We start from the raw sequence: 25,946 nt of genomic DNA on the forward strand, positions 1-25,946 counted from the left end.
AGATAATAGAAGTAAATTGGAAAGTTGTTTAAAATCACATGCTCTATCTAAACCATGAAACGGTTTTGGGTTTAATTTCACTTTAAGGGCAGTTGTGGTAGGCTATGATAACACAGGTCTCAGCCAATTATAGTGACTGTACTTTGATGGAGCCTAGATACTGATGCTGCAATGCTTGCTGGTATCAGGCTTAGTTGGCTCTCACTGGAGTAAGGCAGTCCAGTGATGCCCAATAAAGTGCCCCCATGGTTATATGATCACTGTGACAACCTGTCACAATTAAGCACAGAAACTGGGAAAAATCTTTGTCAGTAAGGAGTTAAACCCATATCTTGTGCAACTGGCTCTTGCAAGCCTGTTTAACTCAAGGAGGGACACTGTTTTAGAAACAACATAGAATAACAAGATGATATAAAATGTAAAAATGTCTTAGGGCACAGTAACTTAATACTGAGCTTGACTAATCAAGTGATGCAATCTATAAGTGTAATCTTAAAGGGACACTAAAGGCAGAATAAAACTCTTCTTTAATCGATATATTCATATTTAACAATTATATATGTAAAGCACTTACTGTGTCATATTATTACCGTTATTGAAATATGCTTCTGTAAAAATTTATTGTTTTCCAAACCCACTGCTCTCAGTTTCTTTAGCAGACACGAATCAGCTACGATAACCTGAGTTATCAAAATGTCGGTATTCATCTGTAATGCGCATGCGTGATCTTATGAAATCGTCATATGATATGTCACTCTCCTTCTATACATCAAGTGCAGTCTCAAAGGTACATTCTGCGCATTCGCGCAGGTTACTGAAATGCAGTGCGCATGCGCACAGTGACGAAATGGGCATATAATGTTATGCGTGTAAATATATCGTGATTGGACATAGTTACCGCAATGCAGTGCGCATGCGCACAGTGACGAAATGGGATTATAATGATATGCGTGAAAATATATTGTGATTGGACATTCGTTTGGGTAGTGAAAGGCCCATAATAGGGGGATTGGCTTCGGTGACATCAGAATCGCAATATAAAATATAATTTTATTAGTGTTGGAGACTTTGTTTTCGTGTATAAGTAGGTAAGTGCTGAAATAGTAACTTTGGTGCTACGAATCTGATTATCTAATACCGCTTAAAAAAGTAAACTTTTGGAATCCTTTAAACTGTGCAAATGTGGCTGCCAGTCAGGGCACATGGTTGGTCTAGAGCAGGTGTCAGCAACCTTGGCACCCCAGATGTTTTGGAACTACATTTTCCATGATGCTCAGACATTCTTTAGGCTGGCTTAGTATCATGGGAAATGTAATTCCAAAACATCTGGGGTGCCAAGGTTGCTGACCTCTGGTCTATTATTTAGCCTAGAGCAGAGCAAGCAGTATATATTTTTTTGCACATATGGTGCAATAAAGACACTGGGTGACCTTGGTGGCTGATTAGCAGTACCTGAGATCTGTACCTATATGGCAGAAAAGTGTATTTTTTAAAGCTTAAGCCTTAAATCACAGTTCTATATTTTACAAAAAAATCTCACCTTGGTAGAGGAGTGACAGATGTTTGTTTAATGACCACAAACCATACAGGGCACAGAGCTTCTTTAAAACAGGCTGTAGAGTTATAGGAATATCCGGGTCTTGGGTGTAGTCATGATACCTTTGCAGAACTGCATGTTCAATGAATGCAAGGGCCAAAGAACGACAGTAGTAGACCTAAAAAAGATGTAGCATTTCCTGCAGTATATGTATCACATATTAAATCCTTAAGCATTCTAATTTGTTCATTTTGTAAATGAAGGATGGCAAAATTCATAAAAACAAAATTTATGCTTACCCGATAAATGTCTTTCTTTCCGGACATGGAGAGTCCACAAATTCCGATTACTAGTGGGATATTCAACTCCTGGCCAGGAGGCAAAGAGCACCCTAGCAGAGCTGTTAAATGTCAATTCCCTTACCCATCACTCATCCGGCCGAAGGAAAATGGAAAAAGAAGATAATACAAAGGTATAGAGGCGCCTTTGGTTTATATATAAAAAAAAACAGTCTGAGTGGTCTCCGTTCCATTGTCTGAGCATGCATAGTTGTAGTGGTCTCAGATGGAACTGAGCAAACAGAATGATGTCCATGGAGGCTACCATCAGACTGATCACACCCATACACTGAGCCACAGATGGATGGGTAGAGGACCGAAGTGCAAGGCAAGATGCCAGAATATTGGATTTTCTGACCTCCGGCAGAAAAATCTTCATGGATGGAGAATCTATAATTGTTCCCAAGAAGCACACCCTGGTGTCTGGTACTAGGGAACTCTTTTCCAGATTCACTTTTCACCCGTGGTGAATAATAGATAACAGGATCTCTGTATGAGATTTTGCTAAATTAAAAGATGGCACTTGAACCAGGATGTCGTCCAGGTAAGGAGCCACCGCTATTCCTTGAGATCTGCCCACCTCCAGAAGGGCCCCTAGGACCTTGGAAATGTTTGTCCAGAAACGTAAATCGAAGGAACTGATGATGTTCCCTGTGAATGGGAACATGTAAATACGCATCCTTCAGATCTATGGTAGTCTGACCCCCCTGTACCAGAGGAAGGATGGAATGAATAGTCTCCATCTTGAAGGACAGACCACTGAGGAATTAGTTGAGACACTTGAGGTCTAGAATGGGGGCGAAAAGTTCCCTCTTTTTTGGGAACCACAAACAGATTTGAATAGAATCCTTGACCCCGTTCCTCTACAGGAACTGGAACAATCACTCCCAGGGAAGAAAGGTCCTTTACGCAGTTTAAGAAGGCCTCTCTTTTTATCTGGTTTGTAGATAACCTTGACAGGAGAAATCTGCCCCTGGGGGGACAAGACTTGAATTCTTTTCTGTATCCCTGAGAAACTATCTTCACTGCTCAAGGATCTGGGACATTGCATATCCAAGCCTGGCAAAAAAGTAATAGCCTGCCCCCTACCTGATCCAAAACAGGATTGGGGTGGCCCCTTTATGCCGATTTGGAATCAACAGAAGGTTTCTTGGATCGCTTTCCCTTGTTCCAAGATTAACCGGACTTCCAAGAGGTTCTGGATTGCTCCTGTTTGGAAGATCAAGAGGCAGACCTCTGTACCTTGAAGTTAAGAAAGGAACGAAAATTAGAGTTCTGGGGACCCTTAGTGCAGAGGAGCGGTCACGTGACCACAAAAAAATAAAGTGCGCCACTAACTAAGTAAAAATGGCGCAAAAATAACCAGAAAAAAACAAAAGATCTCTGAGCCCTCCTGTAATAGAGGGCTTCTGATCTGTATTCCGGATTGCTAACCAAATGTTTCGATGCCCTCCTATATTTAGGGTCTCTGAAATTGCTCCAGATAAACAATAAAGTGTTTATTTCCTTGAGCCATATTTTTGCCCTTTGGGAAGTTCCCTGTCCCCATACTGTCAGCCTCACAACCCCTTCTTTTTGTTTTTTTCCCATATGCAGTGCCCAAAAGAATGTCAATTACACATATCTCCATTAAGAGATACTGAGTCCCAATGCTTGTGCCGGTACCCTCTAACCTAGAAGGGAAATCACTTACCTGTGGATCCTGCTGTCAGGCAGGGAATAATTTCTAAAGGTGTGGCAGATTCCTCCACTTCTACCAGGCACCTGTAGAAAAGAGAGAACAGAGTAACCAACCCTGGCTTTCTGAAATAGGGGTAGCAATAATGTTAGAAGTTAAGCAAAGACCACCTCACCGTCTTCTAACTGATAATAGCCACCATTACTCTTACTCAAGATATTTACATGGACACAGCACTGCCCCAATCCTTGCTTACAGGGAAAGTACCCATAAAAGGATGAAATATCTTCAGACACCATCTTCGCACATCTTCCTGTGACAGAGGCAAAAAGAATGACTGGGGATTATGGGTAAGGGAAGTGACACTTAACAGCTCTGCTGGGTGCTCTTTGCCTCCTCCTGCTGGCCAGGAGTTGAAAATCCCACTAGTAATTGGAATTTGTTGACCCTTCATGCCATAGGAAAGAAAAAAGTTGTACTGTCCACCAACCAAAATTTTGTAGTTTCAACCATAAAATTTCTAACACTCAGACCAATTATGCAGACATCCAGAAGTCCCCCGTATTGTGTTAGCGATGACACAATTTGTTGAATACAAACCACCAACAGCAATCTGGACAAGTGAAGTGCTTTAATTGGGTGCATTGAGCTGCAGGGCATGAGCTGCATATGTCAATATGTTGTTAAAACAGTAATAACTTTTCCTAGAAGCATTTTTGATCATAAAAGTTTACTGCAAAAATGTTTGTATTAAAAACTAAAATTCACTTATGCACACTTCAATTTTGACTATTATGTCCCTTTAACAATTTTAATATGTTTAAACCAAACTCTTCAATATGCTTGATATAATGTCGCATTAAAGCTCTTCTATGTTACTTTTAGTGCAAACATATTTAAACTCATAACTGCCATATATATATATATAAATATATATACAGTATATGTATATCAGAAATGTTTTAACTATAATGTCCCTTTAAGTATTAAAACCCTTTAAGAAACATAAATAACGTAACGAGGTGGTTAGCTATGGAGTCATACCTGGCTGTTGTTTCTTGCATCAAAGTCATTGCTTGCTATTTTCTTCTCTTGCTGAAGTTTAAGATTACTTTCACGTAAAAGGTAGCACACAAGCCATTTGTAAGCAGAGAGAGCAACTGTAACAAAGAAACACATCTATTTAATCTCTGCATTGCAATACCTAAGCAAAACAAACATACAGTGCTTTTTACAAATTGATTTGCACAAAATATATAACAATACAAAAGTATTTTTTTTTTTTTTATTGTGACACAAAAGTTTATTAAAGGGACACTAATGTCTAAATTAAAGTTTCATGATTAAGATAGAGAGGCCTACTTATCAAGCCGCCAACTTACTTGCATTCGACTGCACCAATACGCTCGCCTGACATTGCGGCCGCGGACCTGAATACGCTATCCTTATTTATTTAAAAAGCTGTCAAAAAGCCGCGCACCAAGTACGGGGCGATGAGCATCGGACTGTTGTTAACTAACAGTAATCAATCTTGCTGCTATTAGGATTTTTCACAGTTTTATTTGTATACTGTCACTAAACACAGCCACTATACTAAACTGTTTAGCCCCTATGCCGCCGCTCCCAGACCCCGCCACAACTAAATAAAGTTATTAACCCCTAAACCGCCGCTCCCGGAGCCCACCGCAACTATAATAATGGATGTCGGATCTTCAAAACTGTAAGTGGATCTTCAGGGGTTAGTGTTAGGTTTTTTTAAGGGTTTATTGGGTGGGTTTTAGTTTTAGATTAGGGTTTGGGCAGCAATAGAGCTAAATGCCCTTTTAAGGGCAATGCCCATCCAAATGCCCTTTTCAGGGCAATGGGGAGCTTAGGTTTTTTAGTTAGGGTTTTATTTGGGGGTGATGGTTGTGTGGGTGGTGGGTTTTACTGTTGGGGGGGGGGGTATTTGTATTTTTGTTTTACAGGTAAAAGAGCTGATTTTTTTGGGGCAATGCCCCGCAAAAGGCCCTTTTAAGGGTTATTTGTAGTTTATTGTAGGTTAGATTTTTTTTTTTATTTTGGGGGGCTTTTTATTTTCATAGGGCTCTTAGATTAGGTATAATTAGTTTAAATATTTGATACTTTCTTTTTTATTTTGAGTAACTTAGTGTTTTTTTTTTTGTAACTTAGTGTCTGTTATTTTTGGTAACTTAGTTGTTAGATTTTTGTAAATTTGTAATTTTTTATTGTAGATTTAAATTATTTGAGTAGGGTTAGGTGTTTAAATACAGGGTGTGCAGAATTATTAGGCAAATGAGTATTTTGACCACATCATCCTCTTTATGCATGTTGTCTTACTCCAAGCTGTATAGGCTCGAAAGCCTACTACCAATTAAGCATATTAGGTGATGTGCATCTCTGTAATGAGAAGGGGTGTGGTCTAATGACATCAACACCCTATATCAGGTGTGCATAATTATTAGGCAACTTCCTTTCCTTTGGCAAAATGGGTCAAAAGAAGGACTTGACAGGCTCAGAAAAGTCAAAAATAGTGAGATATCTTGCAGAGGGATGCAGCACTCTTAAAATTGCAAAGCTTCTGAAGCGTGCTCATCGAACAATCAAGCGTTTCATTCAAAATAGTCAACAGGGTCGCAAGAAGCGTGTGAAAAAACCAAGGCGCAAAATAACTGCCCATGAACTGAGAAAAGTCAAGCGTGCAGCTGCCAAGATGCCACTTGCCACCAGTTTGGCCATATTTCAAAGCTGCAACATCACTGGAGTGCCCAAAAGCACAAGGTGTGCAATACTCAGAGACATGGCCAAGGTAAGAAAGGCTGAAAGACGACCACCACTGAACAAGACACACAAGCTGAAACGTCAAGACTGGGCCAAGAAATATCTCAAGACTGATTTTTCTAAGGTTTTATGGACTGATGAAATGAGAGTGAGTCTTGATGGGCCAGATGGATGGGCCAGTGGCTGGATTGGTAAAGGGCAGAGAGCTCCAGTCCGACTCAGACGCCAGCAAGGTGGAGGTGGAGTACTGGTTTGGGCTGGTATCATCAAAGATGAGCTTGTGGGGCCTTTTCGGGTTGAGGATGGAGTCAAGCTCAACTCCCAGTCCTACTGCCAGTTTCTGGAAGACACCTTCTTCAAGCAGTGGTACAGGAAGAAGTCTGCATCCTTCAAGAAAAACATGATTTTCATGCAGGACAATGCTCCATCACACGCGTCCAAGTACTCCACAGCGTGGCTGGCAAGAAAGGGTATAAAAGAAGAAAATCTAATGACATGGCCTCCTAGTTCACCTGATCTGAACCCCATTGAGAACCTGTGGTCCATCATCAAATGTGAGATTTACAAGGAGGGAAAACAGTACACCTCTCTGAACAGTGTCTGGGAGGCTGTGGTTGCTGCTGCACGCAATGTTGATGGTGAACAGATCAAAACACTGACAGAATCCATGGATGGCAGGCTTTTGAGTGTCCTTGCAAAGAAAGGTGGCTATATTGGTCACTGATTTGTTTTTGTTTTGTTTTTGAATGTCAGAAATGTATATTTGTGAATGTTGAGATGTTATATTGGTTTCACTGGTAAAAATAAATAATTGAAATGGGTATATATTTGTTTTTTGTTAAGTTGCCTAATAATTATGCACAGTAATAGTCACCTGCACACACAGATATCCCCCTAAAATAGCTATAACTAAAAACAAACTAAAAACTACTTCCAAAACTATTCAGCTTTGATATTAATGAGTTTTTTGGGTTCATTGAGAACATGGTTGTTGTTCAATAATAAAATTAATCCTCAAAAATACAACTTGCCTAATAATTCTGCACTCCCTGTATAAGCTGTATAATGACATGTAAATATTGCCTAAATGACACAAGATATTGTTGTTTACACTTGGTTCTACCACTTCTCCAAAATTTCCCATTTTAAAGATGCAAATGTTCCAAAATCCAAACCTTTTCTGGTCAAAAGCAGTTTAAATAAATGGTTTTCTACCTGTATTACAATTTTTCAATGTTTATTACGCAAATTAACATTCAATAAATTTGTTAAATTATGCACATATTTTGTGCTTTGGATAGCTGAAAATGGTATTATAATATTAGAAAGTATTACAGTTGTCTCACTGGCTACTTTATCTGGCTGTCGAAATTTTCTGTCTACAACACTGTGGGCTAGATTACAAGTGGAGCACTAAATATCCATTTTGTTAAGCATTGCGCTCACGAGAGCGCACTTCCATAGGCTCCAATAGGAGCCTCGTACTGATGCCGTCAGAGATGGCACAGAACCTAAGCGCAGCGAAGTGGGTAAGTCGCTCAGAGACTGCACCATTTTTAAATATATATGTGTATGCTTATATAGATATAGATGTACGTGTTAATATGTGTATATTCCAAATATTAACACTTACATATATATGTATATAAGCATATACATATATATTTACTGGGAACACTCTGTTCCTATAGACCACAAAGTAAAGGCACTTTTCAGTGCTGGTTTTTTCTCTAACACCCCACACCCGCCAACTTTATTGTCCCCCTGCTTTCGAATATGATTGGGTTGATTTACACCCCCTGCTAGCGTGAATCTGCAGGGGGTGGCATTGCACCAGCAGTTCACAAGAACTGCTGGTGCAATTATAAATGCTGACAGCGTATACTTTCGGCAATTATCGATGTGCAGCAGACATGATACGCTACTTCGGATCATGTCCGCTCGTACATTGATAATTCCGCCCCTCTGAGCGCTAATTGCTACTGTGATTTTATGGTAGCAATAACCAGCCACTTGTAATGTTATTTATAGCGCACACAAGATAATTTAGCGCACCACTTTAAATCTAGCCCTGTATATATAAATATATAACACAGGAATTTTTGTAATTTAATTTCACAACATTCCTGTTGTGTTGCTTTAGAATAACATATCAGCCAAGTCTAAATGTTTTTTCTTTAAAATAAATTAACATCCTTTTTCACTGCAACTGTATAGAGCCAAACTACACCCATCATTTGACTTATTTGGAGGAGCCAATACAGGCTTCAGTCTGAAAACAACAGGGTTAGCCACTGTCACAATATCAGTTTAAAATACATTGTTTTGCAGTTGTTATCAGGTAAAGACAATTAGGGAAAGACATTAAGCCTTAAGAAGTCAGAAGCGTGTATTTGAAGTTCTTAGAATTAGAAAATCCACAATTTCCAAAGCTAAATAACATGAAAAGGGGCAAAATAACAAAAGTACATTGCAAAGTGGGTTTACTATGTAAAACATTTTTATATAAAAATCTCAAGTTGTTTAGTCCAGAATTGTTATTGTTTAAAAAGATAGATAATCCCTTTATTACCCATTCCCGAGTTTTGCATAACCAACACTGTTAATATACTTTTTACCTCTGTGATTACCTTGTATCTAAGCTTCTACTGACTGCCCCTTGTTTCAGCTCTTTTGACAGACTGACATTTTAGCCAATCAGTGACCTCTGATAAGTAACTCCATGGGCGAAAGCACAATGTTATCTATATGGCACACATGAACTAATTCCCTCTAGCTGTGAAAACCTATTAAATGTATTCAGATAAGAGGCAGCCATCAAGGGATTAGAAATTAGCATATGAGTCTACCTAGGTTTAGCTTTCAACTAAGAATACCAAGAGAACAAAGCAAATTTGATGATAAAAGTAAATTGGATAGTTGTTTAAAATTACGTGTCCTATCTGAATCATGAAAGTTTAATTTTGACTAGACTGTCCCTTTAACTGTTTTATAAGCTCACAAAAAAAGCCCAAAGACAGACAAATGCCACATTACTTATAAAAGAAAATGTAACATTGTCTAACATCAGGGGCTGATTCTCTAAAGCCATCTGGTCTTGAGAGATTCTATAAGATGCCTCATCAATATTACTAGGCGCCTCAGGGATTATTTTAAAGGCAATTTTACCTTGGGAGCTGTGTATCTCATTAAGGGGAGTTAACTAGTAGGAGGATATGGGTGCTTACTATGATATTCTGCTATAACTAATCACAAACAGCCTATGAGTATATACGCAAATGTGTATAATGATTACAGGTCACCGGCAGGCGTGAGCCGAAACGCGCCTGTAGGATTTTCTACTTGCATGTAGTATTTTTTTTATACCTTTATTGTTTCTATGTGTTAATAAACTAAGCTTTTTTTCCCAAGCTCTGCTTTCCAGTATTTGTCTTAGAGTTAACCAATATGCTTCATGTGAAGGAGAGACACTTTACAATATAATGCTCAGTAAGATAAGATGATGATTTCTCTCCATGTCGGTGAGGTTTTGAGAATTAAAGGGCCATGATACCCAAATGTTGAAACAGTTGAAAGTAATGCAGCATAGCTGTAAAAAGCTGACTAGAAAATATCACCTGAACATCTCTATGTAAAAAAGAAAGATATTTTACCTCAAAAGTTCCTCAGTAGCCACATCCCATTGTAAAGGACTTCTAAGCAGCAAATCAGTATGTCTGTCCCGGGAAAGCTAAGGGATTGAGCCTTGTGCACTCTCCTGTTATTTCCCTATTCAGTTTAAGGAAGTTTACTATGAAATCTAATGAGAGTTAAGTCAAAACTCATGAGATCACAGTAAAAGAGTACATGACCTCAGCACTGCTGATGCTGATTGGCAGCAGTTCATTTCTTAATTTTTTTTTTTACCTGCAGCTGGGCAGCAGCTGAATTATAACTTTTAACACAGAACTTACTCTGGTGAGCTGAGGAGATTGTGAGGTAAAATATCTTCCTTTTTACATAGAGATGCTCAGGTGATATTTTCCTATCAGATTTTTACAGTTATACTACATCAGTTTCAAGTGATTTAGCATATGAGTATTATGTCCCTTTAAATAAGTAGATCACTTAATGTGTCCTCAAATCCCTACATCACATAGTACATCACTTCTTTAACCACAATCATAGGATTCAATTGCACGTTTCACTGTTTGTTGGGTTCCAACAAATATGTCCTACAAAACTCACCAGATTTTGGACAGTTAATGAATATATTCTGTCAACTAGGATTTTGGCTGCCATAAAGAAGTAGATTGCTCTACCACAGAAATGAAATGTACAAGTGTAGTGCCCCACATTCTTAGCCTGGTGAGACAGACTTAAATTGATATTGCACACAGTTCAATAGTTTGATACAAGAGCTTGGCATTTCTTGGATTAGTTAGAATACTACTGGTGTTTCTGTTATTATCCTGAATATGGCATGTAAAAAACAATGAAAAAAGAACAACAAAATTAAAAAAATATTGTACGGCAAAAACACATATTTATAATAGTATGAGCTTATGAAATAGTGGCAATTATAGTATATACACATCTAATCTATTCAGTTTTTCTACAATATTAATATGCACAAAGGCGATGGGTTGTCGTGTAGTAAATCATAGAGTGATGTGTGTCTACTGTAAAGGCCACTTCTAGCTAGAATTCTTAGTGGTTTTTGAGAAATGTTTATTATTATGTTCATGTAAAAGGATTTGTACTGTATTGAGAAAGACTGTTCTAATAAGAATCAAAAGTAGCAATTCTCTATAGTCATTGTGGACTGCTCTAAAATTACGCAGAGTTTTAGATTATTTAGTCATGTTATGCTAAATTGAATAGTTGGAAGGATTTATACAGTCAGTTGGGGTGTTACACTTCAATAGGTTTTACTTATAAATATGAAAAAGACAGTTGATTCCTTAAGTGCTCAAAACAGGAAATAATATACCAAAGTACTTTGACAGTTGCAGGATAGACATTACTTGCTACCAAAATAATTATAACTGGAAAGGCTGTTCCATAAGAAGTTATATGGTTGTATTTAATAATAAAGCATGAAATCTCAGTTTCTCAAAGCTACAAGTAAAAGTATTTTAATTAAGCGCTATATAATGAAGAGCTATTAGAAGTCTGAAATAGAAACTCATACTGTCATAAGGTAAATGCATATACAAACCAACATACACCATTATAATTGAATTATTAAAATAATGTGTTTGCAGCTGTTCCACTGATGTCATTATAAGAATCCTTGCTCTAAATGCCATAAAAATTAAATTAAGTTCTTATTTTTTCCATCAAAATAAAACAGTACTTGCTGTCATAAGAACATAACGACACCACTAAGCACAGCAATTTAACTGCGGATATGCAACATTGCTTGCTGAATTATTTAATGCGAAAAACACACATTATGAACTGGTGAAACTTCTGTTTTATGCATTATAAAATTCACATATTTCCTAAAGTGAGTTAACAGATTCTCTGATATGTGTAGTTAAGCAAGAATAGGTTTGCTCCCATGTTTACATCTAAACAACCAGATTAGACGCATGTATGTCATAAACTATATAAAAAAAAATCTCTTTCCCTTTTTGATAAAGCAGTTTCAGTATAATCAAATGGGCAGTCCTTATTACTAGATGATAGATACCCTAAAAGGAAAATAGGATTTACGTTCTTCTTTCTTGCAATCACTCCAAGAAAATGAATCTTGAAATAGCCTATTCACAATTTTGCTTAGTACATACACACTTGGAAGCTTTAAAATTATCCCACAGTGGTCCCAGTTTGTATATATGATTATTTATAAGAAGCGGTCATTATCTTAAGAAATGAAGGGCAATAAACAAAACTGTTAACCCATTTTATTTTGCATCATCTTAAACTACAAAATTAGTTATTTCTATATTACACTAACTGTTGTCTGCTGCTTCGCTCGCGTGGATTTTGTGATTTGTAAAAAAAAATAAAAAAAAATAAAAAAAATATTGCAAAAAACGTGACCACTCATGGGTTGCACATTCTCTGAAATGAACTTTGTGAGTTTTCATTAATTCTCTGTGTTTCTCGTACATGAGCACCAATCAGCTAAGTTGTGGCTGGGGCGTCTGTCCAGCACATCAAAAATATGTTATTATTCTGTTTACAAATACTTTAATATTAAATTGTAATTATATATTATTTAACTGTTAGATGTGAAAAAAGACTTAATTATTTTAGAGATATCCATATCTTGAGAACCTCTTGACATTAGGAGCAAGAAATCTGGCACGTAAACTTACTTTATAATGCAGATTTTAAATTATAATTTTTACTTTTCTAACATCTGTTTTTGAGATATAGGTATCCCCATAAATCACCCCCCCTTTTGACCCCCCTTAAGTGGATTTATGGTAAATGGTAAAATACGTGTTTCTTTATTTTTAAAGGAGACTCTAACTACGAATTTCCCAAATCTGTAACATCTTTGGTTTTTGAGATATAGGTATCCTCATAAATCACCCCCCCTTTTAACCCCCCTAAAGTGGATTTTCAGGAAATGGCAAAACACGTGTTTCTTTATTTTTAAAGGAGAATGTAAATAGCAATTTTCACGTCTGTAACATCTTTGGTTTTTAAATATAGGTATCCTCATAAATCACCCCCCCTTTTTACCACCCCTTAAGTGGATTTTTGGGAAATGGTAAAAAACACATACACCTAGATTACGAGTTTTGTGCGCTATAGGGAATTTAACAAACCGCAACAAAAGTTGCGTTATTTAACTCCCTATAGCGCAGTCATTATTACGTTTTGAAAAACCTGGCTTGTGCGGGCGTTATGGTGGCGTTAAGCTCCATATCGCACCAAAAACAAGCTCTATTTTCCCCATAGACATCATTGGGGAGAGCGGGCTAAAAAAAACCCTAACACCTGCGATTGTGGAATAAAAAGCTTCGTAACGCAGCCCCATTGATGTCTATGGGGAAAAAAAAGTTACGTACATAAACTCCACGTCTAAACATCCCTAATCTGCTGCCCCCGACATCTCCGCCACCTTCATAATGTTATTAACCCCCAATCTGCCACCCCCGATGTCACCGACACTATACTAAAGTTATTAACCCCTATTCCGTCACACCCCAACATTGCCCACACTATAATAAATCTATTAAACCCTATTCCGCCGCTCCCCGACATCGCCACAACTAAATAAAGTTAATAACCCCTAAACCTCTGGCCTCCCACATCACTACCACTAAATAAATCTATTAAACCCTAAACCACCAGCCTCCCACATCGCAACAACCTAAATTAAACTATATTAACCCCTAAACCTAACCCTAACGTAACCCTAAAGTAACCCTAACCGTAACCCTAACATAACCCTAACACCCCCTAACTTAAACATAATTAAAATAGAGCTAAATTAAAGTTACAATTATTAACTAAATAATACCTATTTAAAACTAAATACCTGTGAAATAAAACCTAAGCTAGCTACAATATAACTAATAGTTATATTGTAGCTAGCTTAGGTTTTATTTTTATTTCACACTAGTCGATAAGCCTGCCCAAAGGGCAGTCTAATTTTTGTTTAAGCTACAGATGTATGTATACCCTATCTCTACGGTAGTCCTCCTGATCTCTTATTAATTTGCGCCTCTTACGACACTTTAATTCACCTTGCAATTTCTCAATTAATTTCTGAACTTCCTTATTTAATTTTTCAAAAGAGGAGTCAGCCTCATATTTCCTCAAACAATCATATACTGTTTCAACTTCTTTTTTGCATTGATCTAATTTCTTTTCATCCTCATTGTGAAAACAATTCCAAAGAATTGGTTATCAAATCATTCACAAAGTATTGTGGGCTGCTCTCCTTGTGGCCATTGTGCAGCATGTACATTTGTAAAACGAACAAAAACTTTTGAGACTAGTACAGGCAGAAGCTATCAAATTAAATCGCTTATTAATTGTTCTAGTATGGGTATCATCTATTTGCTGTCCTGTGCGTGCCCTTGCTTCTATATAGGGAAAACCTATAGGGAATTTAGGACAAGAATCTATGAGCATCGTGACAATATTAAGAAAGCGGAGGTGGATAGTCCAATTGCTAGGCATTTTGCCCAATATCATAACTCCAAGCTAGATGGCTTGGAATTTCTAGGTATTGAAAAAAGTAAATCCACATAGAAGAGGTGGAAACATTGACACTACACTTCTTCAAAAAGAAACACAGTGGATTTACCATCTTAAAACACTGTCCCCTATTGGATTAAATGAAAAACTTGAATTTGTATCGTTTCTTCCAAAAAATTAAAATTAAAATTTGTATATATATCATTCAGTTGTTTCTCTTCCCTGTTCTCAGTGGCTGGGATCCTCCCAGTGCACCAATCCGGCTCTTCACACACGATTTTGAATTTAAAAATCTAATTATATTATAATATGTTCTGGATATTTATTAAATGAGCAAGAAATATCTCACTGTAGTCACATACACAGAGTGTTAAACTATATTTCATATTGAGCTGATCTAATGGTTACTTTCACGATCTATATATGTGAATTATTTCTATTTAAGTAAGTTTGTAAATAGTAAGTAGTATGTAAATATTTAATTTTTGATATATGTTTGTCCTCGTGTCTTAGTCTGTCTGTGCTTTGTGATAACTGATTGTATTAGGCTTAGTCAGTTTTAGCTGAAGTTTTTACTTTTAGCACCATTCATTTCCCCTTTAAGGATTTACAAATGTTGCACTATGTGATGTGCCGCTTTAAGGAGTTATGATGGAACTGTCAGATGACTTGCCTTCTACCAATAAATAAAGACGTCTGTATGTGTTACGTCACAACCCGGAAGAAGCTCCGTCCTGCGAGTCAGGAGTGAAACGCGTAACAGCACGCGTCGGTGAGCAGCGCCCTTTGTCCGTGGGATCCCCCCACTCTTTTGTTTGGAGCAGCATAACCAGTGTGACTATCCGCCAAATGCCGGTCAGAGATCTGATAAGTTTAAGTGTGGAGCGGTAGTGAGTACACCTTGGAGGGTCGCATGTGTGATCAACATTTAGTTTACAATAGAAAAAAAAATTGTACTATTGTGACGATGTTCTGAACGATTCTACCTAGATTGTACCTTAGAGATACAATCTAGGTAGAATCATTCAGAACATCGTCACAATAGTACAAAAAAATTTTCTGAATTTGTTTCCAGTTTATTATAAATAGAAATCCATTGATATCCAATAGGTAATTTTCTAACATCAATATACTCTCCCTATTCTCTAACACTTAGAGCTTTTTTTAGCGCCTTCCTATAATTTAATACATTTTTTTCTACATTATTTTGCCCAGGAGGAGGACAATATTAGGGAGGCATAAGTGTTTTAGGTCCAGCGCTACACACTATATTTCTTGTAAATTTAACAACATAAATAATAACAACATAAACAACATAACTTCACTGGTATAAATATTCCTGGTGTATGGATTTTTTTAATATATTTTGATATATTTTTTTGATTGTCTGATATTGATACAAGATAGTGTATCTTTTGACATTTGATATTTTAATGCTAACTCTGTTTAACTATCTGTATCCGTTCTTCATTATCAATATGATGTGTTGATATAGAGATGGAATCTTTACTAAGGGTTAATCCCACACCTGTTTGTAAGGCTACACAGGCATTGGTGCATTTGTTAACCAATTATCTTCAAGGTTTGGTTTTAAATAGGCACCACAGGTATACTGAATTAGCTATGATTACGGCTGCCTAGCCGAAACATGTTAGCCTTCAGTTTGCCTGTGATGCCTTTCTAACATGATATTGGACCCTCCTGGAACCTTTTAACTTTTGTGAATAAAGGATTTGTTTTTAACTTGCCCTGGATCGTTCTTCTATTTTGTATCTACATTGCCAGATTTACCAGTGGCAAGGGGAGCTTGGTAACTTACTTGTACTGAAGCGGTGACTGGATTGTTACATTGTACTACGGCAACTGCGGGGTTGATCGGACACACCTCCAACTGCAGCGACGCTATCGTGTACAGCAGAAGATTGGAGCGGACTCTCCAGAGGCAGGAGGAAGTGGAGCCCGGGTCTTAGACACACTACAGAGCGGTAAGGAAAGAACAGCCACAGGCTTTTTGAGCACACACTGCTCCTTCTTATTTTTGTTTCCTACCGTGTGTGTACTATGCAATTACCCGTGCAGATGCAGTATTATTGCTGAGTGTTTTTCTGCCAGACTTGTGCTCGGACTGACTGCTACATATCAGAGACTTTTAAAGTGTGAAGCTTATAGTTCAAATCCGTGTACAATAGAAGTCACCGCTTTTTGTTAACATTGCAGAGTTGGTCTATTCTGCTCAAGTTTATATTGCAAGTTATACAAGTAAGCAATGTCAATATTGACTTTCGATACCGCTCACCTTTTATGTTCAGTGAATTCCTTCTATTGTGACTGTGTATATATATATATATATATATATATATATATATATACAGGTAGCCCTCAGTTTACGCCGGGGTTAGGTTCCATAAGGAATGGTTGTAAATCGAAACCGTTGTAAATTGAAACCCAGTTTATAATGTAAGTCAATGGGAAGTGAGGGAGTTAGGTTCCAGGCCCCTCTCAAAATGGGCATAAGTAACACCTAATACATTATTTTTAAAGCTTTGAAATGAAGACTTCTTTACTTGCATTTTTCTGCAAACACTTCTTTCTATGCATTCCAATCTGGACTGATTTATAGACAGGGAGATCTTGTTCCTTTGCAAGCTGCTCGATAGCTCAGGTCTGGTTAAACTGATTATTTTCAGCTTGTTTGGCTTGCATATCTTTGCTGCAACACAAGCAGACAGCTCCACCTATTTTAATCAATGCACTGCTTCTCAATGCTTTTCAATAGCAGTCACATGACTGAAAAAAGGTTGTTATTCTGAAACGGTGCAAATTGAACCGTTGTAAACCGAGGGCCACCTGTATATATATATATATTCAACTTACAGTAAAAAGAACTAACATATGTATACTCTTGTTTTTCAGCCTTTTTCATTCCTTCTCACAAACACCAAATTATTTTTCATAGGTTTATTAAATTGCAATAGATAATAATTTCCAAATGGCTTCAGCTATGGAAAAAGCCCAAATGACATTCTTGATGCTTTCCAAACAACCGTTGATGCTTAGTATTAGATACTGTATTTCACTTAGCCATGATGTAGAAGAATGGCATGAAGTGTTGAAGTGACAGACTTGCATTATGTTTCATTACTACTTTTGTTTTGGAAAATTATATATCTAAGAAATAATGATGTTACTTCTAACTGTGAAGAATTTATTGTCTGGTGTTCAAAAAATAAGACAACAGTAAATATATAGTTTTAAAAAGTGTCACCCTAGATTCATGACTATATTCCAGATATTTAAAGAGACATAAAAGTGCAAAAAGAAATGCTCTAATGTGTAAGATCATCTTAATATTTCCCTGTTGCTTGGTTATAACTATGTGTTTAACTCAAACCACATACTTAAAATCAGCTCCACCGCAACAAGGCACTACTGGGACTTGGCTGAACACATTGGGTGAGCCAGTTAAAGGGATACTAAACCCATTTTTTTATTTTATGATTCATATAGAGCATGCAATTTTAAGCAATGTTCTAATTTACTCCTATTATACATTTTTCTTCTTTCTTTTCCTATCTTTATTTTAAAAGCAGGATTCTACGCTTAGGAGCAGGCCCATTTTTGGTTCAGAACCTGGGTAGCACTCGCTGATTGGTGGCCAAATTGCATGCTCTATCTCAGTGATTTTTAACCTTATTTTTGCCGTGGCACACTTTTTTACATTAAAAAATCCTGTGGCACACCACCATCCCAAAATTTTAAAAAAATCACACATTGTAGCCTAATACAGCATATATATATACACATACACACAAACACACACATACAGTATGTATTGTGCTGTTATGCCATGCCTCCTACAAACTACCCCTACACTGGGAGTAAAAAACAAGCAAAGTTTAAAAAATATGTCACACTGTTGTCAGTCTGCCATGGCACACCTGAGGATCTCTCACGGCACACTAGTGTGCCACGGCACACTGGTTGAAAAACACTGAGTCTATCTGAATCATGAAATAAAAAATGTGGGTTTAGTATCCCTTTAAGCAAATGTATAGCATCTTGATCTTCTCCACTAGTGCACTGCCGGTCCTTAACCGACTTAGTCATGCATTTTTACAAAGGATACAAAGAGTGCAAAGTACATTTCATGATGGCAGTTAAATAAAAACTCTTTAAATTGCACACTCTGAACAAAACAGATCAATATTTCTATCTTCCACATGAGGACCAATCAAACATTTTTATATGAAGTAAAAGCTGTTTAAATGTAAACTAATGTGGAATTAAGTATTAGATTTACATTTCCTACAAATGCTCACTGGCTGACAAATACATCCACAGGCCAAATAAATGTGGAATAGGGCTACAAAAGATATTTAACTCCTTGCACCATTTTTACATAGACGGAATGCTTGTAAACAGCGAGATTTAAAAATACTAAAGCACACCAAAAAAAAAACCTGCATGCGAAAAGAACCTGACACAAGCAAAAAAAAAAACTGATGTGAGCTAGCTCGGCTAGCTGACTTTCACAAACTCACTGAGCTGACGTGTGCTAAACCACCAAAAAAAAATATGTGCGCAAAAAAAGGTAAAGGTGCACCTTATAAATTAAAGGAGCAATGCAAAAACAAAACACATTAAATACTGTCCTCAGGCTACATAGTACAAACGATATAGCCCAACTGGCAATAAAAATATGTACTTACCTATAGGCACCCAACTACTGGACATCTAACCAGGATCCAGTAGATAGCCAAAACATTGCTGAAACATAGTAGAGGATATGGAATAGGAGTATACCGATGGCCCAACAAAAAAAGGCTAAGGACAGGTCCTTGCGACACCTGTGAAAGGCTTTTTACTAACTCCCAATGGGTAGTATTGTGCCACTACAGCATACTCCAATGCCTCAAATGAGTCTGAGAACCCCTCTCACAGAAGAACATTAGAAGCACCTTCATTCTTCACCTTCCTCCAGCATAGGCAAAGACAAGACTGATTAACAGTAAGGTGGAGCTTTATAGACCTCTTTCTGTTTGGGAATCTTTGCCTCCTCCTAGTGGTAGGGAAGAGTAATTCCCAGTAATGGAATGTGGACTCTCACCACCTGTATGAAAGAAATGTATATCTATACCTTTATATCTATATGAATATATACAGATATAGATATATTGATATATATATATTTTATATACAGATATATATAAATAAATAAAAAGGATTTTTTTTCTTTGTTTCTTTGCGAAGAACATAGGAATGTCAAGAATTTCTATTTAAAACACATTAAAAATGAATACAAATGATATTGCATGTTTCAAGGTATTTGACTTGGAAGGGTTCAAAAGTGTGTGTGTGTGTGTGTGTATATATATATATATATATATATATATATCTCAATTCCCCAAGCCATCATAAGAGTGCCACTTGTAAATTTCTTCTAGACAGCTGAATATCATTTTGAATCCTAAATGTTATGATTGTAAAGTTCTGTACTTTTGAAACAAGGAACATTTATATTAAGGGGCCAATTTATCATTGCGTCAATCTCGACGCATTTGCTGCAGTCAATACGCTCGCAAGACATCGCTGCCGCAAATCTACATACAACGGTCTTATTTATTAAAAAGTCTGTCAAAAACACACAGTCAAGTACGGCGCGATAAGCATTGAACTGTTGATAAATAAGTGTCATCGATGTCTCGGATATTCTGTTTTTTCCAACTTTATTTATACCATTTCATTACTGTTCATGAAGAAGCACATTTCTCTAAAACTAATCTTTTATTTTTCATCTGCTAATGTCCAAAAATAGATTTATACCTGAACAAACAATAATATCTCAAAAAGTGATATCTCAAATCTGATATATGAAATTTTCACATAAATTAATGTGTATTTGTATTTCTAGATATCATGATCTGCCTATCTCATGATTTTTTATTTTTTTTAAATGATTATTAATGCTAGGATTTGTACATATATCTTTGAACATACAGTACTTGTATGTATATATATATATATAAATGTGTTATGTCAGAAATATTTTGCAAACATATTTACATGTCCCTAAGTTCCTTTTTTTGTTTTAAACAATGTTGTCTTAATATCTCTGTGTTTATTTATACCACTATATGTATATAGTGTAAATATATAATTATTCTGAGCAAGAATAATTGCGAATATAACATGTAATCAGGGTATCATATGTATTTATTTGCAATCAATGGATATTTTCAGAGCTGGGTCAGTTTTCTCTTTGCACATGTGTAACCCTTCCTGATTGCAGTCTAGTTTGAAACACCACCCCTCCACAGGTGTTATAAAATGGGCTGGCATTTAAGATGACATTTCCTAATGAAAATTAAATTCAAGAGAGGGAAGAAAAACACTGAAAATAGCATGACAGTAAAGAGGTGATTTTAATTTCTGCTGTATCTGATTCATGACAGTTTATTGTTAGGTAGACTATCCCTTTGAGCTATCATCTTAAGATTATATTGAATCAAACATCATTTGATTATTATTAAAATCATTGTCAGAAATATTACAGTGTAACCTTATGTCATCATCAATGTTTATCTTTAATACTAATTTCAGATATTCATACTTCCAAAGTATAATACACAATGTAACAAATGGCACTTACAAGTTCTGATGAGTGATCAATGACTCAAGTATAGAGCAATTTGATTTGTTAGTGATAGTAGAAAATGTATATTTCAATCAGATTTGCTGATTTCATTAATCACATGATTATGCAGTTCCCATTAAGAAGTTGTGGATTGTTTAGGAGTTTGAGTATTGGGTCAAATTTTGTGCGAAAAGTGTTGCATCAAATTTGGTGCAAAGTGGAGAATGGGACTTGTATTACATGCATTAAACATGGTGCAAATAGATTTATCCAAAAAAAGGAAGTGGCTATATTATGTAATGTATTTATTTCATTTTTATCCCTATATCTACTAGTGCACCAAATTTGGAGCAATAATATTGTCCCCTTGCTTTGTAATGAGAGACCAATATGTAACATAATCCTTAAGTAGGGTAACATCTCCCTAATTTACTTTTATTTTTTAATATGCTTCATTGTCTTGCAGCATCGAACATAACTTTTTTGTGTTTTCAGACTCTCATTGATTTCTATGGCATTCGCGGCCCCAAGGGTGGCGGTTTGAACAATAGGTACGCTGCGTCGGAATAGACGCGAGCGTACCTGTTGAAAGTTTGATAAATTGGCAAGAGGGTCAAATAGAGTCGAATTTGATGCCAGATGATAAGTATTCCGCTCGAATAACACAAGCATCGATCTGCTATCTATCTATTTAACTTTTAAAACAGAAATGTCTGCAAACTGTTTTAATAATCTACTTATAAAAGAAAATGTCAAGAAATAGTTCTTTGCATAAAAGATTAAAATGATTTGCTTATATTCAGCTTGTTCTGCCAAATAGTTTAATAGACTTGCTGGGAGTGCTTGTGAAAGCTCTCACTTTTGGCAACTGTTGATCCTAATCTTGCTAACAGAGCATAACAAAAAGCAATAAATAAAACACAAAGTAAAACTGTTTTTTATTTTTTATAGGTTCTGGATACTTAAACAGTGCATATTCAAAATTTTCTCACAAATTGAATGACTTGTAGGCACACATTTTTGGGATAATAAGATCTGTTTTAGGAAAAAAAAAATTGTATACTTGCCAACTTTTTGAAGAAACTTGGCATTTTACAGAAGCTGTAATTTACGATTCCAATACTGTCTTTGGGGTTTAGTGTTAGGATTGTTTTGAGTTTTTTTTTTAGATTAATGTTTATTTTTTTTTATTATTTTGTTTATGGGCAGCAATTTTCAGAGTAGTTTTTTTTAGATAGCCTTTTTTTTGGGGGGGGGGAAGTTACTTGTACAGTGGTGTAGTTTAATCATTTCAGAGCAATGCACTACAAAAGGCCATTTTAAGGGCTATTGCTGTAGTTTAGTGTTAGTATAGGTATCTATCTTGGGGTGGGATTTTTCTTTTATTTTTGGTAATTTTGTTTGTTTGTTGTTTTCTGTAATGGTAGGTTTGTTATTTTTCAAGTAAGCTTAGGTTTTTTTTATTTTTTCAGGTAAGTTTTGTTTTATGTTTTTTTTGTTTTTTGGTTAGGGGGTTAAGATGTTAGTGGGGGTTGTGGCAGTTTATGGGTTAGTAGGGTAGTGAGTTACTTTGCGATGTGGGGGTGTGGCGGTTTAGAGGTTAATAGTGTAGTGGGTTACTTTGTGATGTGAGGGTCTCACAGCCATGCCCGAATTCAAACCTGGGACTCCTGATTTTCAGCCAGCTTCTCTTTTCCTGCGCCACCAGAGGTATTTGCTTATGCTTGCAGTTTTTTGGAGACCTGTTACCTGCAGTGGATTACTCTCTGGTTCCACCTGCTTGTCAGCTGCAGGTAGTTTTGTAATCAGCTCTGCTATAAAAGGCTGCTTCACTATTTGCTTCCTGCCCTGACATTGTGACTGATTCCTTTGTTTGTGCCTCTGGTCAGCTTCCTGAATTCCTGTCTTGTTGGTGTATTCCTGGCTTCTGAACTCAGCTTGCTGATTGACCATTCTTCTGGATTTTCCCTGAGCTTGATGCAAGATTGGACTTCTTTCCTGGTATACAGACCTTGGCTTGAATTCTGATGATTCTCTTGTATCCTGTGTCTTCAACCTGTCACAGCAGTATCTGTGTATCCTGTGTCTTCAGCCTGTCACGCACCTCTGCTGTGATACGTGTGTATGATTACCTTGCTTCTGATGCCAAGCACCTCTGCTGTGATACCTGTGTATGCTTGCCTTGCTTCTGAGACCAAGCACCTCAGCTGTGATACCTGCGTATGCTTACATTGCTTCTGAGACTGTATGCTTACCTTACCTCTGAAGCCAAGCATCTCTACGGTGATACCTGTGTATGTTTACCTTGTTCCTGAAACCAAGCATCTCTACGGTGATACCTGTGTATACTTACCCTGTTCCTGAAACCAAGCATTTCTACGGTGATACCTGTGTATGCTTACCCTTTTCCTGAAACCAAGCATCTCTACGGTGATACCCGTGTATGCTTACCCTGCTCCTGAAACCAAGCATCTCTACGGTAATACCTGTGTATACTTACCTTGTTCCTTAAACCAAGCATTTCTATGGTGATTCCTGTGTATGCTTACCCTTTTCCTGAAACCAAGCATCTCTACAGTGATACCCGTGTATGCTTACCCTGCTCCTGAAACCAAGCATCTCTAAGGTAATACCTGTGTATGCTTACCCTGCTCCTGAAGCCAAGCATCTCTACAGTGATACCTGTGTATGCTTACCCTACTCCTGAAACCAAGCATCTCTATGGTGATACCTGTGTATGCTTACCTTGTTCTTGAAACCAAGCATCTGTACAGTGATACCTGTGTATGCTTACCTGAAACCAAGCATCTCTACGGTGATACCTGTATCTTGCCACTGAGCATACCGATATCCTGCCACCCAGATTGCACCTCGAGTCTCGACCTCCAGTGGACGTCTTCAGTTCCAGTACTATAATCTATTTATTTTTGTCTGTTACTAAATTATTTCTAACAGGGGTATTCTTGAAATAAGCACTAACCGCTGGCCCTTTTCTGTACTCCAGACTATCCTTCATGCCATCACCTTGCATATGCTCCACACCCCTGAACTTGCTCAGCTGAGCATGACAGACGGTGTGGGAGTTAAGCGGCTAATAGTGTAGTGGGTTACTTTGGGTTGGGGTGTGGCAGTTTAGGGGTTAATAGTGTAGAGGGCTACTTTGCGTTGGGGTGTTTTGCGGTTTAAGGGTTAATAGTGTAGTGGGTTACTTTGCAGTGGGCTATGCAGCAGGTAAGGGGTTAATAGTGTAGTGGGGACTTTACAGTGGGCTATGTGGCGTGTTAGCGATTATGAGTAGGGGGCTTATAGCTAATTGGCGATCTGGGCTAGCGTGCGAGTATGTGTGTTAGTTCCCCACACATTTTTCTTTTTCCATTGAAGCCGGACCATTTTTGGTTCAGAACCTGGGTTACGCTTGCTTATTGGTGGCTAAATGTAGCCACCAATAAGCAAGCGCTATCTGGGGTGCTGAGCCTAAAATGGGCAGGCTCCTAAGCTTTACATTCCTGCTTTTTAAAATAAAGATAGCAAGAGAACTAAGAGAAATGGATAATAGGAGTAAAATAGAAACTTGCTTAAAATTGCATGCTCTATCTGAATCATTAAAATAAAAATTTGGATATAGTTTCCCTTAAAGACAAATTTGAGTTTAGTATTCCTTGAAGAGCAGGTATTTCAAATTTTTCTTAAGGCACCTTTGACTTTAGCGCACTTGGCCGTTTGTAGAGCATTTTGTAGTGAGCCCCTTAGAAGTCTATGAGGAAAGGGAGTGAGCGCAGCTGAGCTATCTGACCTCCAGATATTAGCGTGCCTACGTCTTTCACTCGAGCACAAACATTTTGCTTTCCACTTGTAATATGAACATAAGAATAAGAGTGCTACTGATTTAACTTAAACGGTGTTAGCACTCAATAGCGCTAACATTTTTGTACTCCATTTGTAATCTTGGCAACAGCATATTTAGTCTATAATTTCAAAACAATTTTAAAAGGGAAAGCATTTTTGCAATTGTTTCAAAAATGTCAATATGATGAGGAGAGCCATGTGTGCCGTCACACATTGTCACCTAGCTACCAATAGTGTATTGCTGCTCCTGAGCATACTTAGGTATGCTTTTCTACTAAGGATACCAAAAGAACAAAGTTTATACCAGAAGTAAATTGAAAAGTCTCCTAAAAAAGCACGCTGTATCTGAACTATGAAAGCTGAATTCTGACTTTCAAATCCTTTTCATATATTGCAGAAAATAAATCAGATTTCTCTACAAGCCACTGCTGTGCTAGTGCATGTTCCTGGGTTTGTGAATGTCTTTTATCTAGGAAATCAGTCTGAACACAATACCCAGATCCTGATTTGCAGACATGAGGCCCCATTGCTTATTTGCTGCCTGGCCAGAGTTGGCTTTTCTCACTGGCTCTGACTATATACTGTATAGAGGGGCCAGGGTAAAATCTCTTGAGAGCCACGCTATGAACTTCAGGCTTTAGGCTGGGCAATCCTATGCTACATCAAAAATATTCAGCATAATCTATTTGAATAAAGAATGAAATAAGTATGTAATGGCAACTTTACAATACAAGAGATTATCTGAAGTAGAGTGTGCCAGAAAACCGCAGCCAGATTCTCACACCCACACAAATGCTAATACTACTTGGGTAACTTCAAGTATAGCACTAATTATTTTTGAACCTTCATAAATTATTTTCAGAGTTCCTAATTTGCCAAAAAAAATGTTTAAAATATGAAGCATATTCATTCTGTTAAAGGGACATTGTACACTAGAATTTTCTTTGCAAAAATATTTTGTAGATGACCCATTTATACAGTCCA

The 25,946-nt window shown here is 37.1% G+C and overlaps 1 protein-coding gene across 2 annotated transcripts in view; it reads right to left on the reverse strand.

Annotated features, from left to right (window-relative positions):
• The window catches only part of ACOX3 (acyl-CoA oxidase 3, pristanoyl), a 278,298-nt gene that overhangs the window by 5,235 nt on the left and 247,117 nt on the right, over positions 1 to 25,946 (reverse strand). For both annotated transcript variants that reach the window (XM_053704177.1, XM_053704176.1), the window contains exons 14-15: positions 4,598 to 4,713; positions 1,541 to 1,715 (exon numbers count right to left, since the gene is read on the reverse strand). In XM_053704177.1, coding sequence (XP_053560152.1) covers positions 1,541 to 1,715; positions 4,598 to 4,713 — 291 coding nt within the window. The remainder of the gene's footprint in view (positions 1 to 1,540; positions 1,716 to 4,597; positions 4,714 to 25,946) is intronic.

The sequence above is a fragment of the Bombina bombina genome, chromosome 2 (genome assembly GCF_027579735.1).
Source record: "Bombina bombina isolate aBomBom1 chromosome 2, aBomBom1.pri, whole genome shotgun sequence".
NCBI lineage: Eukaryota > Metazoa > Chordata > Amphibia > Anura > Bombinatoridae > Bombina > Bombina bombina.